General features: G+C 36.3%; 1 protein-coding gene across 7 annotated transcripts in view; it reads right to left on the bottom strand.

Moving 5' to 3' along the window:
- atp11c (ATPase phospholipid transporting 11C (ATP11C blood group)) overlaps positions 1 to 14,158 on the bottom strand; it is a 54,576-nt gene extending 40,418 nt beyond the window's left edge. For 4 of the 7 annotated variants that reach the window (XM_028009271.1, XM_028009269.1, XM_028009273.1 and 1 more), the window contains exon 1: positions 13,606 to 14,158. In XM_028009271.1, coding sequence (XP_027865072.1) covers positions 13,606 to 13,632 — 27 coding nt within the window. In that variant the 5' untranslated portion in view covers positions 13,633 to 14,158. Of the gene's footprint in view, positions 1 to 1,396; positions 1,505 to 13,605 lie in introns of those variants that run through there. The other 3 variants (XM_028009268.1, XM_028009270.1, XM_028009272.1) reach the window with 2 other exon arrangements.
- Positions 14,159 to 19,408: the final 5,250 nt, after the last annotated feature.

Here is a 19,408-nt window from a genome sequence, read left to right as displayed (position 1 = left end):
TCTTATTACTTTTAACTATGGCTGGGTCATATGATAATATAACAAGGGATTAGAGTGTGCTGACAAAATGCCTAATAAAATTTTCTGTAAGGTAGATAAGCTCTTGTGAAGATGCATCACTTCTATTTCCCTCCTTTCACTGGAACTTCATAACAGTTTACATGAAAAGTAGGTCAATGACAAACATTAAGACACACAAAGGTTTTAAAATTTACAGATTCAAAACTACAAAAGTTTTCCATTCTGCTGTTCCTACAATAAAAAGTCCTTTTAATGAGCTGTCAGAGAAAACAAGTTTTCTTCAGGTGCAGAGTAGGCCCCTCCAACACTTATTGCTGCAAACTGCAAGTCAACTGGCAGGAAGAAGACTAACACATTTCGTTTGCTTACAAGATATACTTTGTATAATTGTTTTGTGTCACAAAACATAGGTAGTCAAAACATACTAATAACTTCTAACATTTCTGATTTGAGAAAACTAGCTACCAGGGCATATAGCCCAATTACTTAAATCCTAAAATGTCTTCACTTTGACAAAGAAGTATGCAATGTAGCACCTGTGATGAAAAATAAAATATTTATGTAATGTTACGTAAAGAGCACCATGACCAAAAGGTGCAATATTTTGTGCAAAAAGAACACAAGATTCCAATTATATTAAGCAGCTGTTATTCCATAATTTACCTACCTTTAAGAATAAAAAAATAATAAATGTTATAGTTTAAGAAATAAGCATAAATGTAACTAACAATGTTAAGTTATTTTAGCTGTTTTCAGAGTAGTATTTTATTAACAGCAATTAGATGATGACATGGATTTGGTCTGCATACTGTGTTTCACTTAGCTGGATGTTTTTCACTTTTTAAATTCAAAATACAGTTTTTCAGTTAGTTTGATGGTACAGTAAAAAAGAGATTTTCAAAATTTCAACTGTCAAATTTTCATTCTTTCCTAAATTTGATGCACTTCTGTCACATTGGCACACCCAATCATAAGTTTATTTACTGAAATAACTTGATTTAAATTACACCTTAGCAGGTACAGATTACATCTATTGTCTGGAGACAATCAAGAGTGAAAAAATGAACTGCTAACAAAGACAGGAAGCAGGCATGAACAATAGCTACATTATTCACCTGTAAATCAATCAAACGGTTTTTAAGGCAGTCGTCGTTATATATTCATTAATTAGACCTTCGGAAAGAGGCTCAAAACTTTTTAAAAGCATTTAGCAACTAAACAAGTCCCATAATGCAAGAGATCTTCACATAATACACAGTGACAGATGGTAAGAACAAATATGATACATAAATATAATTTAATGGTTTTACAAAAAGGATCAACATCAATAAAACACCAAATATGAGATTTATAGTGATACTATAACAATGTTTACCTTCATTCTGGATTCACCAACACCTGGTCTGTGTATAAAAGCCACATATCAAAGTCATTAATCCCTGCCGTCTGCTGTCTGCACACAGTGATGAATAACCTCACAGAGGAGCGACGGCCCAGCTTGAACTGAGAGCTGATGCTAAGGAGCTGTTGTGGATAGGCAAAGGCTCATTGTTCTTCTAGAATCCCTACAGAAGCACAAAACACAAAGTGTACAGTACCATTGGCTGGTACTGGCCTACATTAGAGTATGTCCCTCGACAATGTGGAGGAGGGGAACTCATCGAGACTTCACACTGCAACTTGTTTGCTCAATCATTTGGCTGCCTCGAAATGCCACAGTTAGATATTTCGCAAATTATTTCTGCAACACCTAGAGTTAAAAAGAAGTTTTGAAAAGTCAAATGACTACCACATGGTACTACCAACGGCAACAAGTGGAAAAGATGCACAACTGACTTTAAACTACAGTCGAGGCTAGAAGCTTACATACACCGAAAAAAAGATATGCCATTTTTTTTCCCTCACTGTCTCAATTAGGTCAGCTATAATTAACAAAATTATTTCTATTTTCTAAATGCCACACTAATAAGAGAAGGAATCTGTCAGAGATTTGTCATCAGCAGTTTACATACAGAATGATTATTATGTCTTTAAATAATGAAAGAAATTCCAGCTGATGATGTCATGGTTTTGGAAACTTCTGATAGGTTAAATGACACATTGAGTAAAGTGGAGACACACCAATATATTCCAACTAGGTTTGTCAAAATAATCAATATTTCAACATAACTGATACAGAATTGATACAAACTTTGCCCAAATTGTCACATTCCCTCCAACAATAACAGACATTCAGCTCATTTCCTCTCCAAGCTAGAAGTTGCTTCAAGTTTTAAACTAACATGGCAAACACATACAAAACAACAACAACAAAAAAAAACACTACCCCCTTTAGCCAACATGGTAAACACAAAAGCGTTGTTGGGAGGTACTTTCCCTCAGAGACAGACAGAAACTATTGATGGATGCCACATCCTATCTGTGCCAACGCTTAGAGCTAGCGCTACAATACTGATGTTTGAGAGCACCGTAAAAAGGTCAGTATAGCTCCTGTACCTGCATCAATGAAGTCGTAAACCTTCCAGACAACATAATACACCATTGTCTGTTTAAATATTAGCTTCACAAACACAAACAGCCTAATGACAGATCTCTGTTGTTCTGAGCTAAAAGGTTATGAATCCTGCAAAGATCCTTTCTACTGCGGTACGAATTAATGCAGGAAAATGTTAATCAGCTGACAGCTCAGTCGGCTACTACATAGTGAATCAACTACACAAACCAGTGCAACTTACCCTGGTGCTCTAGTTGATCTCTAAAAAAAATATGCTTTCCATGTGGCATGTCCATGTTTGTTTCAAAGCACAATTCATGTATAAAATAAAATAACAGAACTTCCATAATAGCTGTCAAGAGGGAGAAGGTTATTGCTGTTACTAAATTGCTAATTACAGCTGAAAGAAACTCTGATCACGCTGGCATCTCAATAAAAAGACTCTAAATAGAAGGAAAAGTATTTCACAATGTTTTTGCAGTTTTGAAATGGCAACATTTTAAAACCTTGATTTACCTTAACAGCAGTATCCATACTTATACACGTTTCAAACTTTATTCACATACAAGTTCAGAGACTTGCTATCCCAAAAAGTCCTACATAGATAGCTTTCACAGGATATTTTCTAGAACCTCTGAACATGTTGTTTTAAGGTCATAAAAAATTAGACAATTTTAAGCTGCAGCCTAGTAACACTTATCTATAATTAAAGAGAGTTTAAAGCGGTGTCGTCTTAAATGGAGTATGGCATTTCCAGGCAAGTGCACACAGTTTCTTCCCTCCATTTGTGTGTGTGGGACAAACTCTGGCACTTAGACAAAGGTGCTTGATCTGGCCGCTGTTTTCATGTGGAGCCTGGGTTGAAACTTAACTAAACTGCACATTACAATAGCTTTCTCCTCCCACCGGTGGCTGGCATGGAGCCATGCAATACCAACGAGAAGGCAATTACAGTACATCCCACTGCTGACGTGCTTTAAAAATCTCCATCTCAGCTACAGCACTACTGATGACATTATCTTTAATAACGGGCTGTGCTACACTAGCTGTAATTGCTATTCAATTAATTATTCTTGGACACCACTTTGGAGGGCAACAAGACTAATGACAAAAATCAATGTGGCTTTATTTCCTTTCAATACTAAGGGCACATGGTTGATTGTGGTTTTCTCAACAGGCATTTCCTCCAAAAGAAGTGTGACATTAAAAACTGAAACTTTCTCGCTGTGACCAAGCTACACCACAGGCTTGGCTGGAACTGTATGGCAGAGATAAACAGTGCAACATACACCGGGTGATTTTTTAAAAGAAATATTACCCATTAAATCTCAGTGTTCCCCATTCTTAAATCCAGACGATGTCTTCATTAGATTGTTTCATTACTAGAATGACGAAACGTCACAGATGTTGACACCTCTACCCCGTTTCAACCTCCTGAGACAGAAAGAGAAATAGCTGCACACAGTCCAAACACACACAGCTCAAAATTCTCTTCACATCTCACTGCGAACACTCCGACTAATGCTGAGGCTGGAGTCGGCAAAAGGGACGACTGTTTATACATATATGGACGATTTGGAGGACTTCTAAGTGCTACTAGTCTGAAGAAAATATAGAGATTGAGAAAAGGGAGGAGCAATGTGAAAGGAATTCAAAATAAATGAAGTTAGCTGAATTATTTAGAGGTACAAACTGAGAATTCAATCTGGCTTCTGGTTGGAAGTAGAAACTGCCACAAAAAGCTATCTTTGGTCACTTAACCAGAACCCCACCCCCACTCCTATGTTATCCACATCTGAAAAAGTCTGTCCATTAGGCAGAAAAAGTGACAGAAGAGGAGCAAAAAGGCAAGGGTGTACCCCTCCGGTTTTCCTCTTGCTTTTAAGTGAGTCACGCAGGGCTTTGCAGTCTCCTCTACCATATTTCATCCGGTTTTTTCTTCACACCGCCTTCCTCACCACACTAAATATATTTATTATCCCGCTGCGTGTTGCAGATGAGCTCCTTTGGCTGCATTTCCATTATTGGACAGAGTGCAAGAGGCCAGACGGAGAACGGAGAGGAGAGAAAGAAATCACAGTAAGCAATTCTGTTCGCCAGCAGCAGGTTCCCGGCTGCAAGAATGATGGCGGCAAAACTGTGCACGGCTCTGATCAATACGCATTTTTCTTGATCAAACAGGCCGGATGAATCAAGCACCTCTACTTTCCAAGCATGGTTTGTGGCCCCACAAATAAACTATTATGTGCTCAACCAAGAGACTCAATCAGACTTGTTTCCAGAAACAAATAAGCATTTTTCTTAATCAAAACTGAGTTATGAATATTGTACATTTTAACCATTACAGAACATTCAGCAAAACCAAGATATCAAAATCATGACAGTCCTGTGAAAAGGCATATTCCCCTTTACAGATTGTCACAGTTCATTGGTTCAAGTTATAAGAGAGTAAGCAAGTTAATACAAAATTTGGGTTTCAAGTTTTTATATTCATTAATGAAATACAAATTTCCTTAGAATAACAAAAAGCAGCCACACCAACCTGGCCTTGAGTGTTTTGCTATACAGCTGCCATCAACCATTTGAGTATTTCATATCGCCAAAGACAAATTTTAGCCCACTTTTATTTGTAAATTTGCTTAATTTTAGCCACAAAATTTAAGCAGTCCTCTCCAAAACTACCTTCTTCTTTTTCAAAGCCACTTGAGGAGTTGCTTAAGATTAAGGTAAGGAACTGGTGTCCTAAAATTGTCTTCCAAGATTTTCTGGTAGAGAGCAGGACTCGTGATTAAAGCCCCAGAGCATCATACTACCCCCACCAGGTTTGTCTGATGCCTCATGTTCTTTTTCTAAAATGTGGGTGAGTTTTACAATAGAAGTGACACAGATTTTCCAAAAAGTTTTTCTTGTCTATCCAAAGGATTGTTAATATGGCCTTTTTTTATTATTGTTTGGTGGAACGGGAATACAATTTTCTGCTGTCTAGCTCTTCAAACTGAACCATACACACAAAGTAAGTGAGGCCTGCGACCTGTCATTTAAGTCATCCATGCACTTCTTAGAGTAATGTTAGGAGTAAAAAAGAGCAAGAAAGTCACATTTTCTCCATGTCTGGAAAATGGCACTCACTGTGGTTTGCTGGAGTCCCAAAGCCTTAAAATTGGCTTTGTAATCTTTTCCAGGTGATAGATCTCAGTTAGAGCTTTTCCACCAGAGCGGTTCAAGTGCTTAACCAGAGTTTATTATTTAACAACCCGAGAACCCACTCGGAGTCGCGTCATTGCGTCATAAACACCTCTTCCAGTAAATGTTTGTACCAAATCAAAATAACACATACAAACAATAAGATAAAAACTTTACTGTTCATCAAATGGAAATTTGGTTTAGATAATTTGTCAGATGCCTCCTATAAAAACAGCACATATAAAACATCATGAACATTAATTACAAAAAAAACTATTTATCAAAGATAAGACAACTAATAATGTCTTATAACGTATAGGTTTATTTTTGCAGTAATAGTAATGTGTTAAAATAAAGCAATCAGATTATGTTTAGTGAAAATATACTGTGAAATGGTGGTAACAGGAAAATCTCCTGCTGGTCTAACGTAGTCAATGGAATGGAGCCTGCAGTCTTTTTTTAAACACAATCATCACCGGCTTATTTAAGTTTGGTTGTTTACATAAAAACTGATCTCTCTGAGAAAGTTTGTTCACATGTGCACCTCACAGTGCGGCGCCACTCAGCAGGCCAGATGGTAAGAAATGAAAACAGTCCTACCCTTACTGTTTTTCTGGCAACTGAGGTCACAAGAAAGTAGCTAAAATTTGTCCAAAAACGAAAAAAAAAACAACTTATTTTTGGATGCGGTAGATGTGAACGATCCTGCAGCTTGCTGGTGTTTTCTAACCAATACAGGAGAAAGATGATGAGAAACTGAACTCTGTTTGAGAGGAGAAGAATACGCTGCAGGGAGACAGTGAGGGCTGACAGAACTTTAGTGCAAGCAAAGTCGTTGCCCATTGGCAAGTTTGCTGTCATATTGCGTCAATAAAATCAACTACAACATTAAGCAGGTAACGTCGTGGCTGTTATGTTTATTGTAGTATATTTACTTTGCATAAACTGCAAAAACCAGTACGTCAGTAAACATGCACAGACATCCGTTGCTCTTGTAAATGTAACTGTGCGTGACTGTGTATATCAGGCCTGAGGTATCATCCTTCCTGACCTGAAACACAGTTTGATACAAAACAGAAGCTTTAAAATACAAGCAATTCTTCACACCTTTCCCACATATCCCACATATCAACACCTTGTGGTAAATAAGGGCCTCGGGCAAGCAGAGGTATTGTAAATGTAAGCTTCAGTAAATATAGCTTCAAGATGATGGAAAACTTAACACAACAAGAAGAGGTGGACCTAAAACAGAAACTGTATAAAACTAGAATAAAAAAACTACATGATTGAAAGGTCAATCTCCTCAGCATGCATTTCAATCAAAGTACAAACCATTCTTGAAACAAATCATCTCTTTCCAAACAGATCTACCATTTTATACCCACAGTGCTATAAAGTAACATAATTATCAGAATAAACAAAGTCCATCAATTGCAAATGTATGATGTGACCTAGATGTGGCAGAATGCATCAAAATGTGGACATGGATGATTCTGACTTCATTAACAAACTTAATTATCTTAATGTTCATTTATGACCCAATTATGAGGAAAACTATGAAGAGCTAAGGGCGGTACCCAGGCATGCACAGAAAAACCAGTCAGATAAGATGTGTGCCATATGTAGGGTGTGTGAAACCAAACCACAATTTTCAAATTGCTACACCATTACATGTCTGAACCTGGACGTGCAAAACAGAGTGAACTTCATGCCTTCACAAAAATAATATCAAAAGTAATTCTTCCTAAAAAAACAAAACAAAAGCAGTGTTAATAAAATTGCCATTTCTCTTCATAATTTTCTCTTTCCTTTCCTAATTCAGCAACAATGGTGTAAATTTCAAACGGCCGAAGAGGATTTTGTTCTGTTTGAAAGCCTCTAATTGTGAGCTTGCGAACATTATTTTAAGCTTTACTTTTCATAAGCAAACACCACTTTTCATTTCTTCAGTTTAGAGTTGCAGGTAGAGCATGTCACATTGATTTTAGACACACTTTGTGTCTTGTAAAATGAGCATGTTTCCATCACAGCTTACTACAATTGATGTGAGAAGCAGCCATATTGAAAAGTAAAGTTTTACAAGTTATAACTGTGAGTGATTGGAGTTTTTCACACTTTTCCAGTGGGAAATCAGGCTTCGGATGGCGTTCCAGTTGATCTTTCTGACTGGAACGCAGCACGTCTTCTCCTCTTGTGTGTCCTAAGTAGCCTCATTTCCAGCATATCCACACAGATCTTTTTCTTTTCTTTGTGACAAATAGTACAGACCAAAAGTTGGGCAATGTTTGATCCAAGCAGCAGCAGTCAAATGCTTTTTCACCACCATCACATCGCTAAATGATGTTTTTATGCGGTCCTAAAATCCATGTGATCTGCAGAGAATGCTCATATCCACATTGCTGTGCGGTGAAAGAATGTGTGTGTTGGGCAGATCTCTTGTACTGGACTCTCAGCTTGTTTATTTTTAAATTTCTTCAAAGAACTTGTGTTTGGTTTCGCAGTGATGTTTAATATTCCCGTTTTTGATCAACTCCACAGCTTCACAGCGTATGAGACAAAGGTTTGGAAAATGAACCCAAACTGGTGAGATTGGCTTCTCTAACCAACTATAAACACTACACATACCATAATGACTGGTTTATCTCCACAGTTTTACAATAAAGCACAAGGTGATCTTTCAATTTTTTGGAGACGAAGCTAACCTCCCTCTACTCTAAAGCCAGTTTTACAATGGAACTGGGAAGACTTTAGGAGTCATAAAAATTCTGTAGGAAATTTTTCTGCATTTCCTGTTGTTCTCACATGAGCTTTATAATAGCAATTTCACTTGGAAGATAAAAAAGAGCTTGCAGGTCAAGAATAGAAGAGTGTTTCTGCCTATAGTACACAAGAGGAAGGACATGATGCATGAACATAATGTACAGAGCAAAAATAAACAATTGGTGGAAACAGCAGCTAAGATTTTTTGTGTTGGTTTAAACTATAGTTTATTATAAGGTAACTGGGCAGATTAGTTTTACAACAATTAGATACAAGTTAGGGACATGTACTTCAAAATTTATATATTTCTGCAATCCCTCCCTTTTCTATTAAATGCAAAATTGCCTCCATCATGTAACTTGTAGCACATTTTCTTGTTGTTGAGGCTGTTTCTTATAGCTATAGGTATGTAGTAATAGTACTTGCCAACCAACAACAGTACTAAAAATATTCTGGAGGGCAAATGTTAAGAAGCAACATGATGATCCAATTTACTCCTGAACACAGAATTAGGCAAGAATAAGTATTCCAGACTTTACAAATAACTATTAGGTGGATTTTGTTTTATAGCACAATGTTCTTTTTTTACTGAAAACAAACATCAATTGTGTTTATATCTGACAATTTCCTACCATTGTGCACAAGATGAAGGCGCCTGGAGAGAGTTTCTCTTCTTCTCCAGAAAAACCTAGTCAAACTTCAGCACTAATGTGGTCTGATTCACTAAAAGTTGAAATATAAAGTAGAAACTTGATGCATAATTTCACTGAGCTAGTGAGTAGGAGGAGATTTAATAGTTACCATGGCGCAAAAAGAAATTGTTTTTTATGTGAATGTTCTACAATCCGATGACTGAAGGCAGGGGCTCCCACAAAGAATACTATCACATTTCCACCAGGCTCCACCTCTCACAGATCACACTGCTGCCTTCAAGGCCTTGAACGAACATCAAAGCAAGCTGTGGGTTTTTTTTTGCATTCCTGTCAAGAGCATTACAACCGCTGGAGCCTCCCTTCCTCTCAAGGAGCCCTGCACCACACATTCCCTCAGCCATGTTTCATGAAAAGCATCAAGCAGGACACGAAAAGCTTCCTCTGTTTCATTCGGTTTGAGCAGTCACTCTCGATCTTTCTACCTCTTCGTGATGCTTGCGCACCTCCCGTGGGCAAGGGGAGGGCGCTGTGAATCAAGACGAAGAGAGCCAGAGTCTGAGATAACGGCACGGTGCGCATCAGTGACAGTGTAGCTGGCTGCTCTGCACAAAATATTATTTACGGCTCACACTGAGGAGAAATTACAGGAGCAATCCTCTTCAGAAGCCGGAAAATCAGCTGACCTGGCAACACTTAGAGTGGGGCTAGGAGGAGGGTCAGGCACTATAATTATTATATTGCCTCTCCTTCTTCACTGTCAGTATCTATACTGCTCACACAGCGTGCTGGGGATTCAGCCCACCGGTGACAACAAGTAACTGGTGCATTAGTGAATGATAAAGTGGCAGAAAAGGGGCTTTAGCATTCATAAACCCTGCAGATAGTTACCCACTTTCAGGAAGCGTTCTAATGATTACCACAGGAGATAGAAACGGCTTTATGTTAATTAAATCTTTGTGTACATGATATTGTTGGCTTAAATAGGGAAAAAGTAATTAAGCGCCTATAATAAACCATTAGATGCAAACATAAAGTCATAATAGCAATTGCCTCTTTTTCCACTAAACCACTATCAGCTTTTAAAGTAGAGTAATAATGTCTTTTACATGATAGTCTAGTTTAAATTGCAATGCAGTTGTTTTTAGAACTGCCACTAACTCTATGATCTGTGCGTCATAATTATCAAGTCCAAATATGAAATATGAGAGTCCTTAAATGTCACTGAACTACAGCAGAGAAAGATCTGCAAGAAGTCAAGGGATTGTAGAAATAGTGTTAAAAACACAATGCTTCCTTTGAGTCTCCCAGTTGTTGATGATTGGTTCAATTACAGATATCTTATTACTTAAGTCTCAGTAGCCTAAAATGGAGTGGGTGGTTTTGCTATTGCTTGTTGTTTATTTTATGAATAGTTATGATAAAAAAGAAAAAATACCCTCTGGTGGGGATGTGCAGTTGATCAACTTTATTCTAATTTTGATTTTCTTAGAAAATCAAAGAAAAAAAATTGTTACTCAAATGTTCTGTTTGTCAGCGTGTAGAAAACACAGATGAAGAAATCCACTGTAAAACTAGACTATTGTGATTTTCTTTTAAATAATTGGATGTAATCTTACAAACGAGTTCTCCAAACAAATAAATTGTTTATCCATATAGTGTCTAAGACATCAGTCTATAAAGTGTTTTCCAGATTGTGAAATATTTAAATTTACCAGCAAGTGAAAACTAAATGAAACCCCAAATATGTGCAAAATCTGTAAACTGCATTTAAAAAAGAGGTGTACTTTCTTTTCATTATGAGTGTGCATATACACCTACACAGATTATGAAATTTCTGGATGAAAAAGCACATAAAGAAAACTTAAAAGTAGTGGGTGAGAAGCTCTGCAGAAGCACCATAAAACCTGTGCTGCCATCTAGACACAGATATGGAGTTTTTAAAACAAAATGCAAAACACAACATGTGAGGGTACAATCATGTCTCCACATGTCTCCACTGGTTTCTACATCAGGCTATGTGAGCTCCGAGCGTCATGCAAATCTGACAACTCCCTGATAACCCTCCACTCTTCACACTTTGTTCTGTGAAAATTATGGTGGGTGTGGCAGCCGTTTGCAAATCAGGTCATTTACATCACTGCTATGCATGTGTAGCAAACTAGACCCATAACAAATCCCCCTTTTCTGTCCTTAGCCTACTTTGCAAATAAATATATGAAGTTATTATTTGTTATCAAAAAATAATAATATTTGGAAGAAAATTATATATTAAAGGCTGGGTGGATGGACACTCATATACTCTAATAACAGAAATGTCAATATTTAGGCAGAGTGGTGCGGGAAACATGATCATGGAAAAAAGGACAAAGAAAAATATGGGTTCATATGTACTCATAACAATATTGTAATATTGCACAATATCACAGCTCAATGTTTTCTTAAAATCTTGCCACCTAAACATAAATACACAGGTATGGTCCTCTCAATTTCCAACACAAACCTTTCATTAAAACTAACGAAAACCAATTTATATCAAAGTCTAACATTCACTCTTTAAAATGGGGAAATTTCCCCTTACATGCTTCACTTTGGGTAATTGATATTCTTTGGGACCAGGGCTTGTCTGCAGGTCTTATATTACCTAATACATGGTATTAATTTGTTGTCTCTTTCTGCCTTCCTGTTTGTCATTTTAGCTGCTCTCTCTTGTTTCTTTGCCTGTTTCGTTTTCTCTGGTTCATCTCGCTGACTTCGTAACATATGGGTTTAAGGAAAATTATATTTGTTAGCATAAAAACTATTGAAGAATAAATGGCACTAGAGTTTTACTTTAGTTGAAGACATTTATTTATGTTCCTTCATTCTCTACTTTTCCTGTAATTGTCCTTCTCAGTTGTCTCCTCTCCACAGAAACAACTTTGTTGGAAAAAAAATATTTTAAGAAAGTTGGCAAATTGATCACGACACATGTGATAGATAAGTTAAAGTATTCACATTCCTATTTTGTTGCCTTTTTCATTAACTCTTTTGGTTGCCTTTATTTGTTCTCTTCTCTGCTTCATTTCTTTCCAAACATAATTGTTTCTGCAATAAATTAGCCAGATGCTTCATTGTTTCTATGGAGGACTGATCCTGCCAAAATTGGTAGTAAAACTAGGAATAAGTAAATGGCTTGATAATGCAATTAAAGTAGCAAGTATTGCATCCAAAAACTAAAAAGTTTTCCAACTTAGAAGCTGACTGAATTTCCACCCATCAAGCTTCTTTTCCCAACACTTCCCCCCTTTAAGACTTTACCTGCTGCAAAGAAGGAGGTCAGAAGCAAAAACAAAAGAGAAAAAAGGAAGCAAAAACTATAAATCAATAAATAAACAGACAGAGAAAGTAGAAGGGGAAAAAAATCCCAGTGGAAATACTACAGATGGAAATAAGTCAATATATAAATGAAATAAGTGACAGTAAATTAAAAACATTTTTCAAAAAAATACAGACTATAAAATACAGGACCTTAGCTCAGGTAAAAAACTTCTGACATCTATATATAGCCTATCCGTTGTAGCCTGTAACCTAGATATGTGTGTGTGGACGTGTGTGTGTGTGTTGTATCCTGAAGAAATACCGGCATGAAAATCACCCCCAAACTATAAATGGGGGTTTGGCTTCACAATCCTCTCAAGCTGCCAATTTCCTGCAACTTATTCACCTTTTTTGCTACACTTTATCCTTCCACTAAACTTTTCTTTTATGTGTCTGGATGCAGCACTTTGTGACCACCCATTTTATTGAGCAATGACTTGTTGTGGGTTACATTCTTGTGGATTGACGGTCAGCTGATTAACTGTCAAGTCAGGCGTTTTCTTCATGATTTTGTTGGCCATACAATAACATTTCTGGAACATTAAACATCTAATCAAGCTAGAGTTAAATTTACCAGAAATACATATCATTCTGATAGTAAGGACTTAATTTGCTACGAGTTTCATATTTTCTTTATTTAATTACTGAAATAAATGAACTTGTTTAAGTTGGTTGTAGATGCACATTTTTTAGGTGAAGAAGCTGCCCAGAGCAAAATAAATTAAAGCGCTATCTTGCGTCACCTGCTGCCTGCATTAAATGGTCCTTTACTTTAGTATGTGCACTGTTTAATGGAAAGCCTCCGGGAAGAACTAAAATAAAAGTAACCTGAGTGGATGGACTTCACTTACATCTGCATACTTGTGTAGTAAAATTCCTGGTAGATAAAAGGAAAATTGCATGAAAGCTGCCTGGTTACCAGTGAGAGCTGGGAAGTGCCTGCAACAGTGTTTGCTGTAAAAACAACCAGGACGTGTTGTGCCATTCTGGCGGTCTTTAACGATCAGAAACACAGCCTCTATAACTGGATGTCCAGTTTTAGCTTCCTGTCGTTCCAGATTTTGTCCATGGAGTTCAAGACAGCTGGGTGTCATAAGCTAAAAATCTGTGCGTAATAATGATGTCAATCACACATACCAAGCGGTTCAGTCTCCTCCGAAGCATCCTCTTGTTTCTTCCTCCTGTCCGCACTGATGAACTCCTCTGATTCAACAGACACCTCCTGCCTGGGCTCCGCTGCAGCTCCTCCGGGGAATAACTTTACATGTATATATGTTAGTTACTGCGCTAGCTCCTTGGCTATCTACTCTCTACTCTACCGTTAGTTCTAGCTATATGGAAGGCTGGAGCGATGCTACATGGTTTCCATTTTGTTTGGTTTCGGTATCTTCGCACCATTCGCATTCTCTCCGCCGCGCTGAATGTTTTCCGCGTTGCGGTGTACTAGTCGCGCTCTCCGCGGCTCGGGGCTGAAACAGTCGCTGACATTTCGCTCCGTGCCCTGTTGCTGCTTGGACTCCGACAAATCATTTGTCGCTCCCGGGCTGGCCTCGCCGCTGACCGAAAAGCTGCCCGCCGATGCGGTGTTGCAACAACTAACTTATCGTGTCAGTCCCCGAGCGCAGGTCTCCTCTCCTCCTGTCAAACAATTTTCACTCAGCAGCAACCCACGGACGTTCCCTCGTTTGTAAGCTCCACCCGGCGAAGGTGCGGTGACTAAAGCTCGCACTGCATTCTGGGTGATGTAGTCCACACTCAGGATTTCCACACATTCTTGAGAAGCAACTTTTGGCTCCTGTGGCTCTCATAAAGCCAAATAAGAAATGTGTTTCATTATCAGGGGTAGTTTTAGCAATATTTAAGGCTTCTTTTACAAAGTACGAGGCTTCAAACTATGTGTTTTATATTTTAAAGTGGACAGTGGATCTTTATTTTCTTTACTGTAGTGACTGAAATGCCTCACTCAGCTGGCCTCATTTTACAAAATATTTTTTCCCCTTTAAAAAGATTAGATGATTTGTTTTCTAAAGTCTGAAAATATCAATCAATTTTAGTTTAGCTTCCACAGCTTTAAAAATTTAGATTTTATTTAGTAGGGGTTGACAAAATCTTTTAAGGCTCTGAAATTAAATGTTTGTTGACAAAAGAAAAGCAACAAGAATTAATCAAAAAGGACAATAAAATGAAGCATCATTAAACACGCAATAAAGAGCACAAATACTATTTGGAAAAAATTTAGATCATGGCTGAAATTCTCAATTTGATCAATAAAAGTCAAACTCAAAATGTTGAACCTTTTATTGTTCTGAAAGTATTTCCAAAGTGCCTGAAACAGTGGGAAAAATTATAATACAGCTTATTTATTTTTAATTAACATTGTACATTGCATCCCAAATTATTTACACCCTTAGCAAATTTAGGATTAAATTAATCTTTTAATTTTACCAACATGTTTCCTCTGACTGGAAGCGCTATTAAAGTTTTTGGATGGCCCAACCACAGTCCTGACTTTTCAACTGGAAATACTTGGACTTCATTATCAAAGATAAAAAGTAAAAAGCTGGTCAGCAATAGAAGGATTTGCTGTCATGCAAATAAAGATTTTTTTCACTGATTATTAAGAAAGATACATTTTGCTATACCATTTTTATGTAAGAAATCAAATTAGATAAATTTCTATTTTTTAAATTATTCATAAGTTATTTACATTGTTTCATTATTTTTTGACTCCCTCATTTCAAATTAGAATAAACTTCCTAAAGGTTTGGAAATTATTTCAAAAGTAGATCAGTGTGGGGGTATCAATAATTTTAGGCTTAATTGTCAGACTTTTTGAATAGTTGCCTTTTTCTACATCGCAGAAAATAAGAATACTCCACAGGAGCCATCTGGTTGAAAAAATCACTTCCCTCAGTAAATGAGCTTTTTAATGAGCGCTGAGTTACATTTGTAAAGCTCAAAGCTTGAAAAATGAAAGGTCTAACCTCACAAAGCAGCAGGAGAAGGATTAACAAAGATATCACAGCATTTCAAAGTGTCAACAAATAGAGTGAGAAGCACCAAGATATTCAAAAAGAACCACACGGCACAGAACAAGCCTGAAAGGGGAAGGAAGTGAAAAATTTCAAAGACCCTGGAAAGAAAACTAGAAAGAGATGTCCCTAAAGACCTCTGAACAACTGTCAAGATCTTGATGTAAAGCATTAAATTCACACTCCAGAATTTAGAAAACACAAGTTAGAACTTAAAACTTAAGTTATCAACTGCATTATTCATGTAATAATCTAGAGAGGTGTGGTGTAAAAGAAATCAAGACCAATTTAAATCTAATTACATACTTCCATGTATGTAAATCCAATTATTGTACTCCAACTATTCTGCTATTGTAATCTAACTCAATTTAATCCAGTCCCTCCGATCCAGTCCAGTACAGGTATTTCGAGTTACAAATTCCATAAGAAAAGATAATGAAAGTAGAGTTACCAGCTGTGACAACAATGTTAATATGCTTCAGTTTTAATTTTCAGGGGCATCCAGCAAAAATGTATATGATTCTTCAGAGGAAATATGATTTGCTGATTGCTTATTAGCATTATGTACCAACTGTGTGACCTGAGCTGCTTTGCTTGCGAGTTTGCATCTTTCCTCTGGTAAATCCATGCAATTAAACAAAACAAGGATGTTGTGAAAGGTCAGATGATTGCAAAAGAGTAAAAAGATTAATAGAAGAGATAAATGTAATTAGCTCATGAATGTACATAATACGGAAGAGGATTAGGGCCACCGAAGAAGAAAAAAAAATAATTCTGACTTTAAACTCAGAATTCTGAGATTAAACTCAGAATTCTGAGATTAAAGTCAGAATTCTGAGATTAAAGTCAGAATTCTTATTTTTTTTCTTTTCGGTGGCCCTAATCCTCTTCCATAACATACAACTGAAATAAGAAAAACAATTTTATCTTCAATGTTTTGCATTAAATCTCTCTCAACCTTTAGGATAATAAAGCATTTGCTAAATGATGAAATAATAGATTTTTTAACATATTCATTTTCTTAAGATTCAAACAGTTTAAATTTATTTCCTGATAGAAATGCATTTAAAACTGCATGACTTGGCCAAACATTTTGGGTTTCCTTTTACAAACTTCTTACATCATCTTACTGCAATCCCAGCCCATTTCTCTGAACAGGACTGGTTTTACTGGTTCAGACTTTTCGGCTCACAACTTTTCTGTTCTGATGACGGACTTTTTATGGTCCTCCACCTGCAGTAAAGCTCCCATGCAAATGGTGCTGCAGTGCACCTTGTCTATTTCACAGTTTCAATAATGTCAGGACTGCAAACTTCCCCTCTTTCCTCAAAATGTAAATATTATAAGGACAGTCAAACACTTCAAAATCACCTCCAAAACTTAAGGCTTTAGTCCCTGAGAGTATTTGAAACTGTAATCTGGCTTTTTCAGTTGACTTTTGAGTGGGATGGTTTTCCTTCTATTGAGAACCTTTCAGAAATCTGCTATTTTGTGGTGGATTCACACATTTGGCACAACATATCTAGGACAAAAAGTATGATGACTCAACATTGCCATGCTGTTTATGATTGTATATCCAGTAATTGTTTGAAAAGATGAATAAAACATCTTCTAGCATCCGGAAATAATATCCAAGCCTGAACTGAACTTGTGGAGGCTCTTAGTACTCTTTGTAAATCACGTGGTGTCTGAGTTGTGCCTAATTTGCATCCACAGGTGCCAGAGAACTCAGGTGATCTGAAAGAACCTATTAAAAGCGTAGAAAGTCATGACTTCATACTCGGGACTTTCCCAAATAGCTTAAAGGTACAGTAATCTTTGCTGTTGACGTGAGTTTGGAGAAAATCTTACATAAAGCAAAAACAAATGACGTTTCTAATTATAGCTGACGTAAAACAGAAAACTTTGATTCTGATTTAATGTCAGACTGTAAGAAACAAAGTAGATACCAATATCTATTTTTTCAAGTGTTTGTCTCAAATTCATTCTATGTATTTTAACTAATTGGACATTTCCAGGCACATTCAACCAACAAACTAAATGAAAATCACTGAAGCAATTTCAAATTCCAAATATTTGTTCTAAAACAGTTTTTGTACCTGGTGAAAAATATTTAAAATACTTGAACTCCTTTTTCATGTGGTGCTAATTTGAAAAGTACTATTCAATGCTTCTTTTTACCTTATCAATAATTTGAGGCCATTCTTACAGGAAATTACATAAAATACCACATAATAATGCTTCTGTATTAAATATGAATATAAAGTTAGCCTTTTTCTACATCAGGTTTTGTTCTTTCCATTTGATTGCTACTCTTGTACTATATGGTGTCCCTGACAATTATTTAAATATATATTTTTCAATACTTTAGGTGACGAAAATAAATACGTAGAGAAAAAGCTGCTACATAAATGGACTTATTGCATAACAAGGAAGTGTTACGTCACACCACATCCGCTGAAATAGCCACACTCTAAAGTTAAACTATATCCCCATCTAGTGGCCAGATAAAGCATTGCACTCACCTGTTAGATTCAATATTGTTTGAAAAATTCCTGTTTTAAGAAACTGGCAGACTGTCACAATGTTACTACAGGGGGACAGCTAACTATTGAAAAATAGAAACTTGCAGTCAATCAGTTTTAATCACCAATTTATCTATAAATAAGCACAATTTTACACAGAATGGCATGGGCATTGTTTCATCCTAAACTAATTACTAAACCCTGAGAAAAGCAGTTTTGTTTTGTTTTTGATCTGGTTACTTCAACAAATGCTTAGGTAGCCTAACTGAGTTATTTTTTCTAAAGGAAGAAACTGTTATAGTTCTAGATTTTTAAGTTTCACAAAAATATTCTCGTAGTTACAATGTGATGTTTGGCCAACAGGTCTCAGAAAATCCTATACATCGCTCCTTTAACCCTACCTGCCTAAATTTCTTTACAGCTATAAAAAAAAAAAGTACTACAATATTTTAGTTTTTTCTTTCTAAGAGGTTTTCTAAGTTAACTAAAGATTAATATTAATTGGAATGTAGAGCAAATTAGACATAAATATATGCTTTTAGAATAGAAATTAATTGTGAAAGTGAAAAGCAAAAATGTAATCTCAGGTTAATATTGCTCCATATTAAAAGTTAGATCTATTTTCCTTTTTCCCATGATGGATGTTATAAAATATTTTAAATGTATGAAGCATTGCTGATCTTCTAAAGCAATTCTACACACATCCTCCTGAAGAGTTATCTAACTATTAATTCACTCTCTTTAAACAGATGATAGTTTGATTCATTACACATGATGTAACAAAATGCCGAGATTCAAACTGGTGATGGGAAATCCCATTATGTCCTGTGTCAAAGTGTTTGAAGTAACTTTTCCACAGCCAAAACTGAAATAATAATTATAAATCTAACACAATAATTTTAAAAAGTAAAGCAGAAACTATGTAAATTATTTTATTTTAAACTTTTTTTATGACAGGAGACCAAAAAAGGTGTTTCCACTTACAAAATTGGTAATACACTAATGAAAGGAAACGTCAAACATATTTTTGCTGCATGTAAATGTATAATTTTGTTTTTCTTTGCAGATAAATGATGTGTAGCTCAGGATGTCCACATGGTGGCACCCCTGGAACATCTATGAGAAGTCACACACTTGTTGCACTGAGCGTAAGACCAAAAGAAAAGTGCTGATTTACCCATACTTAGTTTATTATTATTATTATTATTATTATTATTATTATTTACAGCTAAGTATGACTAGAATTTGGAGTAAATGGAAGATTTCCCTGAACAGAGTGTAGATAAATAAATTATGAAGTTTACAACAACAAACTAGTGAGTTTGTAGATACATCTCTATGCTCCAGTTTGGTTCATTTTTTGATGGAAAATGACTGAATATA

The sequence above is a fragment of the Xiphophorus couchianus genome, chromosome 23, assembly GCF_001444195.1.
Source record: "Xiphophorus couchianus chromosome 23, X_couchianus-1.0, whole genome shotgun sequence".
Taxonomy (NCBI): domain Eukaryota; kingdom Metazoa; phylum Chordata; class Actinopteri; order Cyprinodontiformes; family Poeciliidae; genus Xiphophorus; species Xiphophorus couchianus.
Note: the sequence above shows the minus strand (reverse complement) of the source record. Positions and strands in the feature narration are given on the sequence as shown.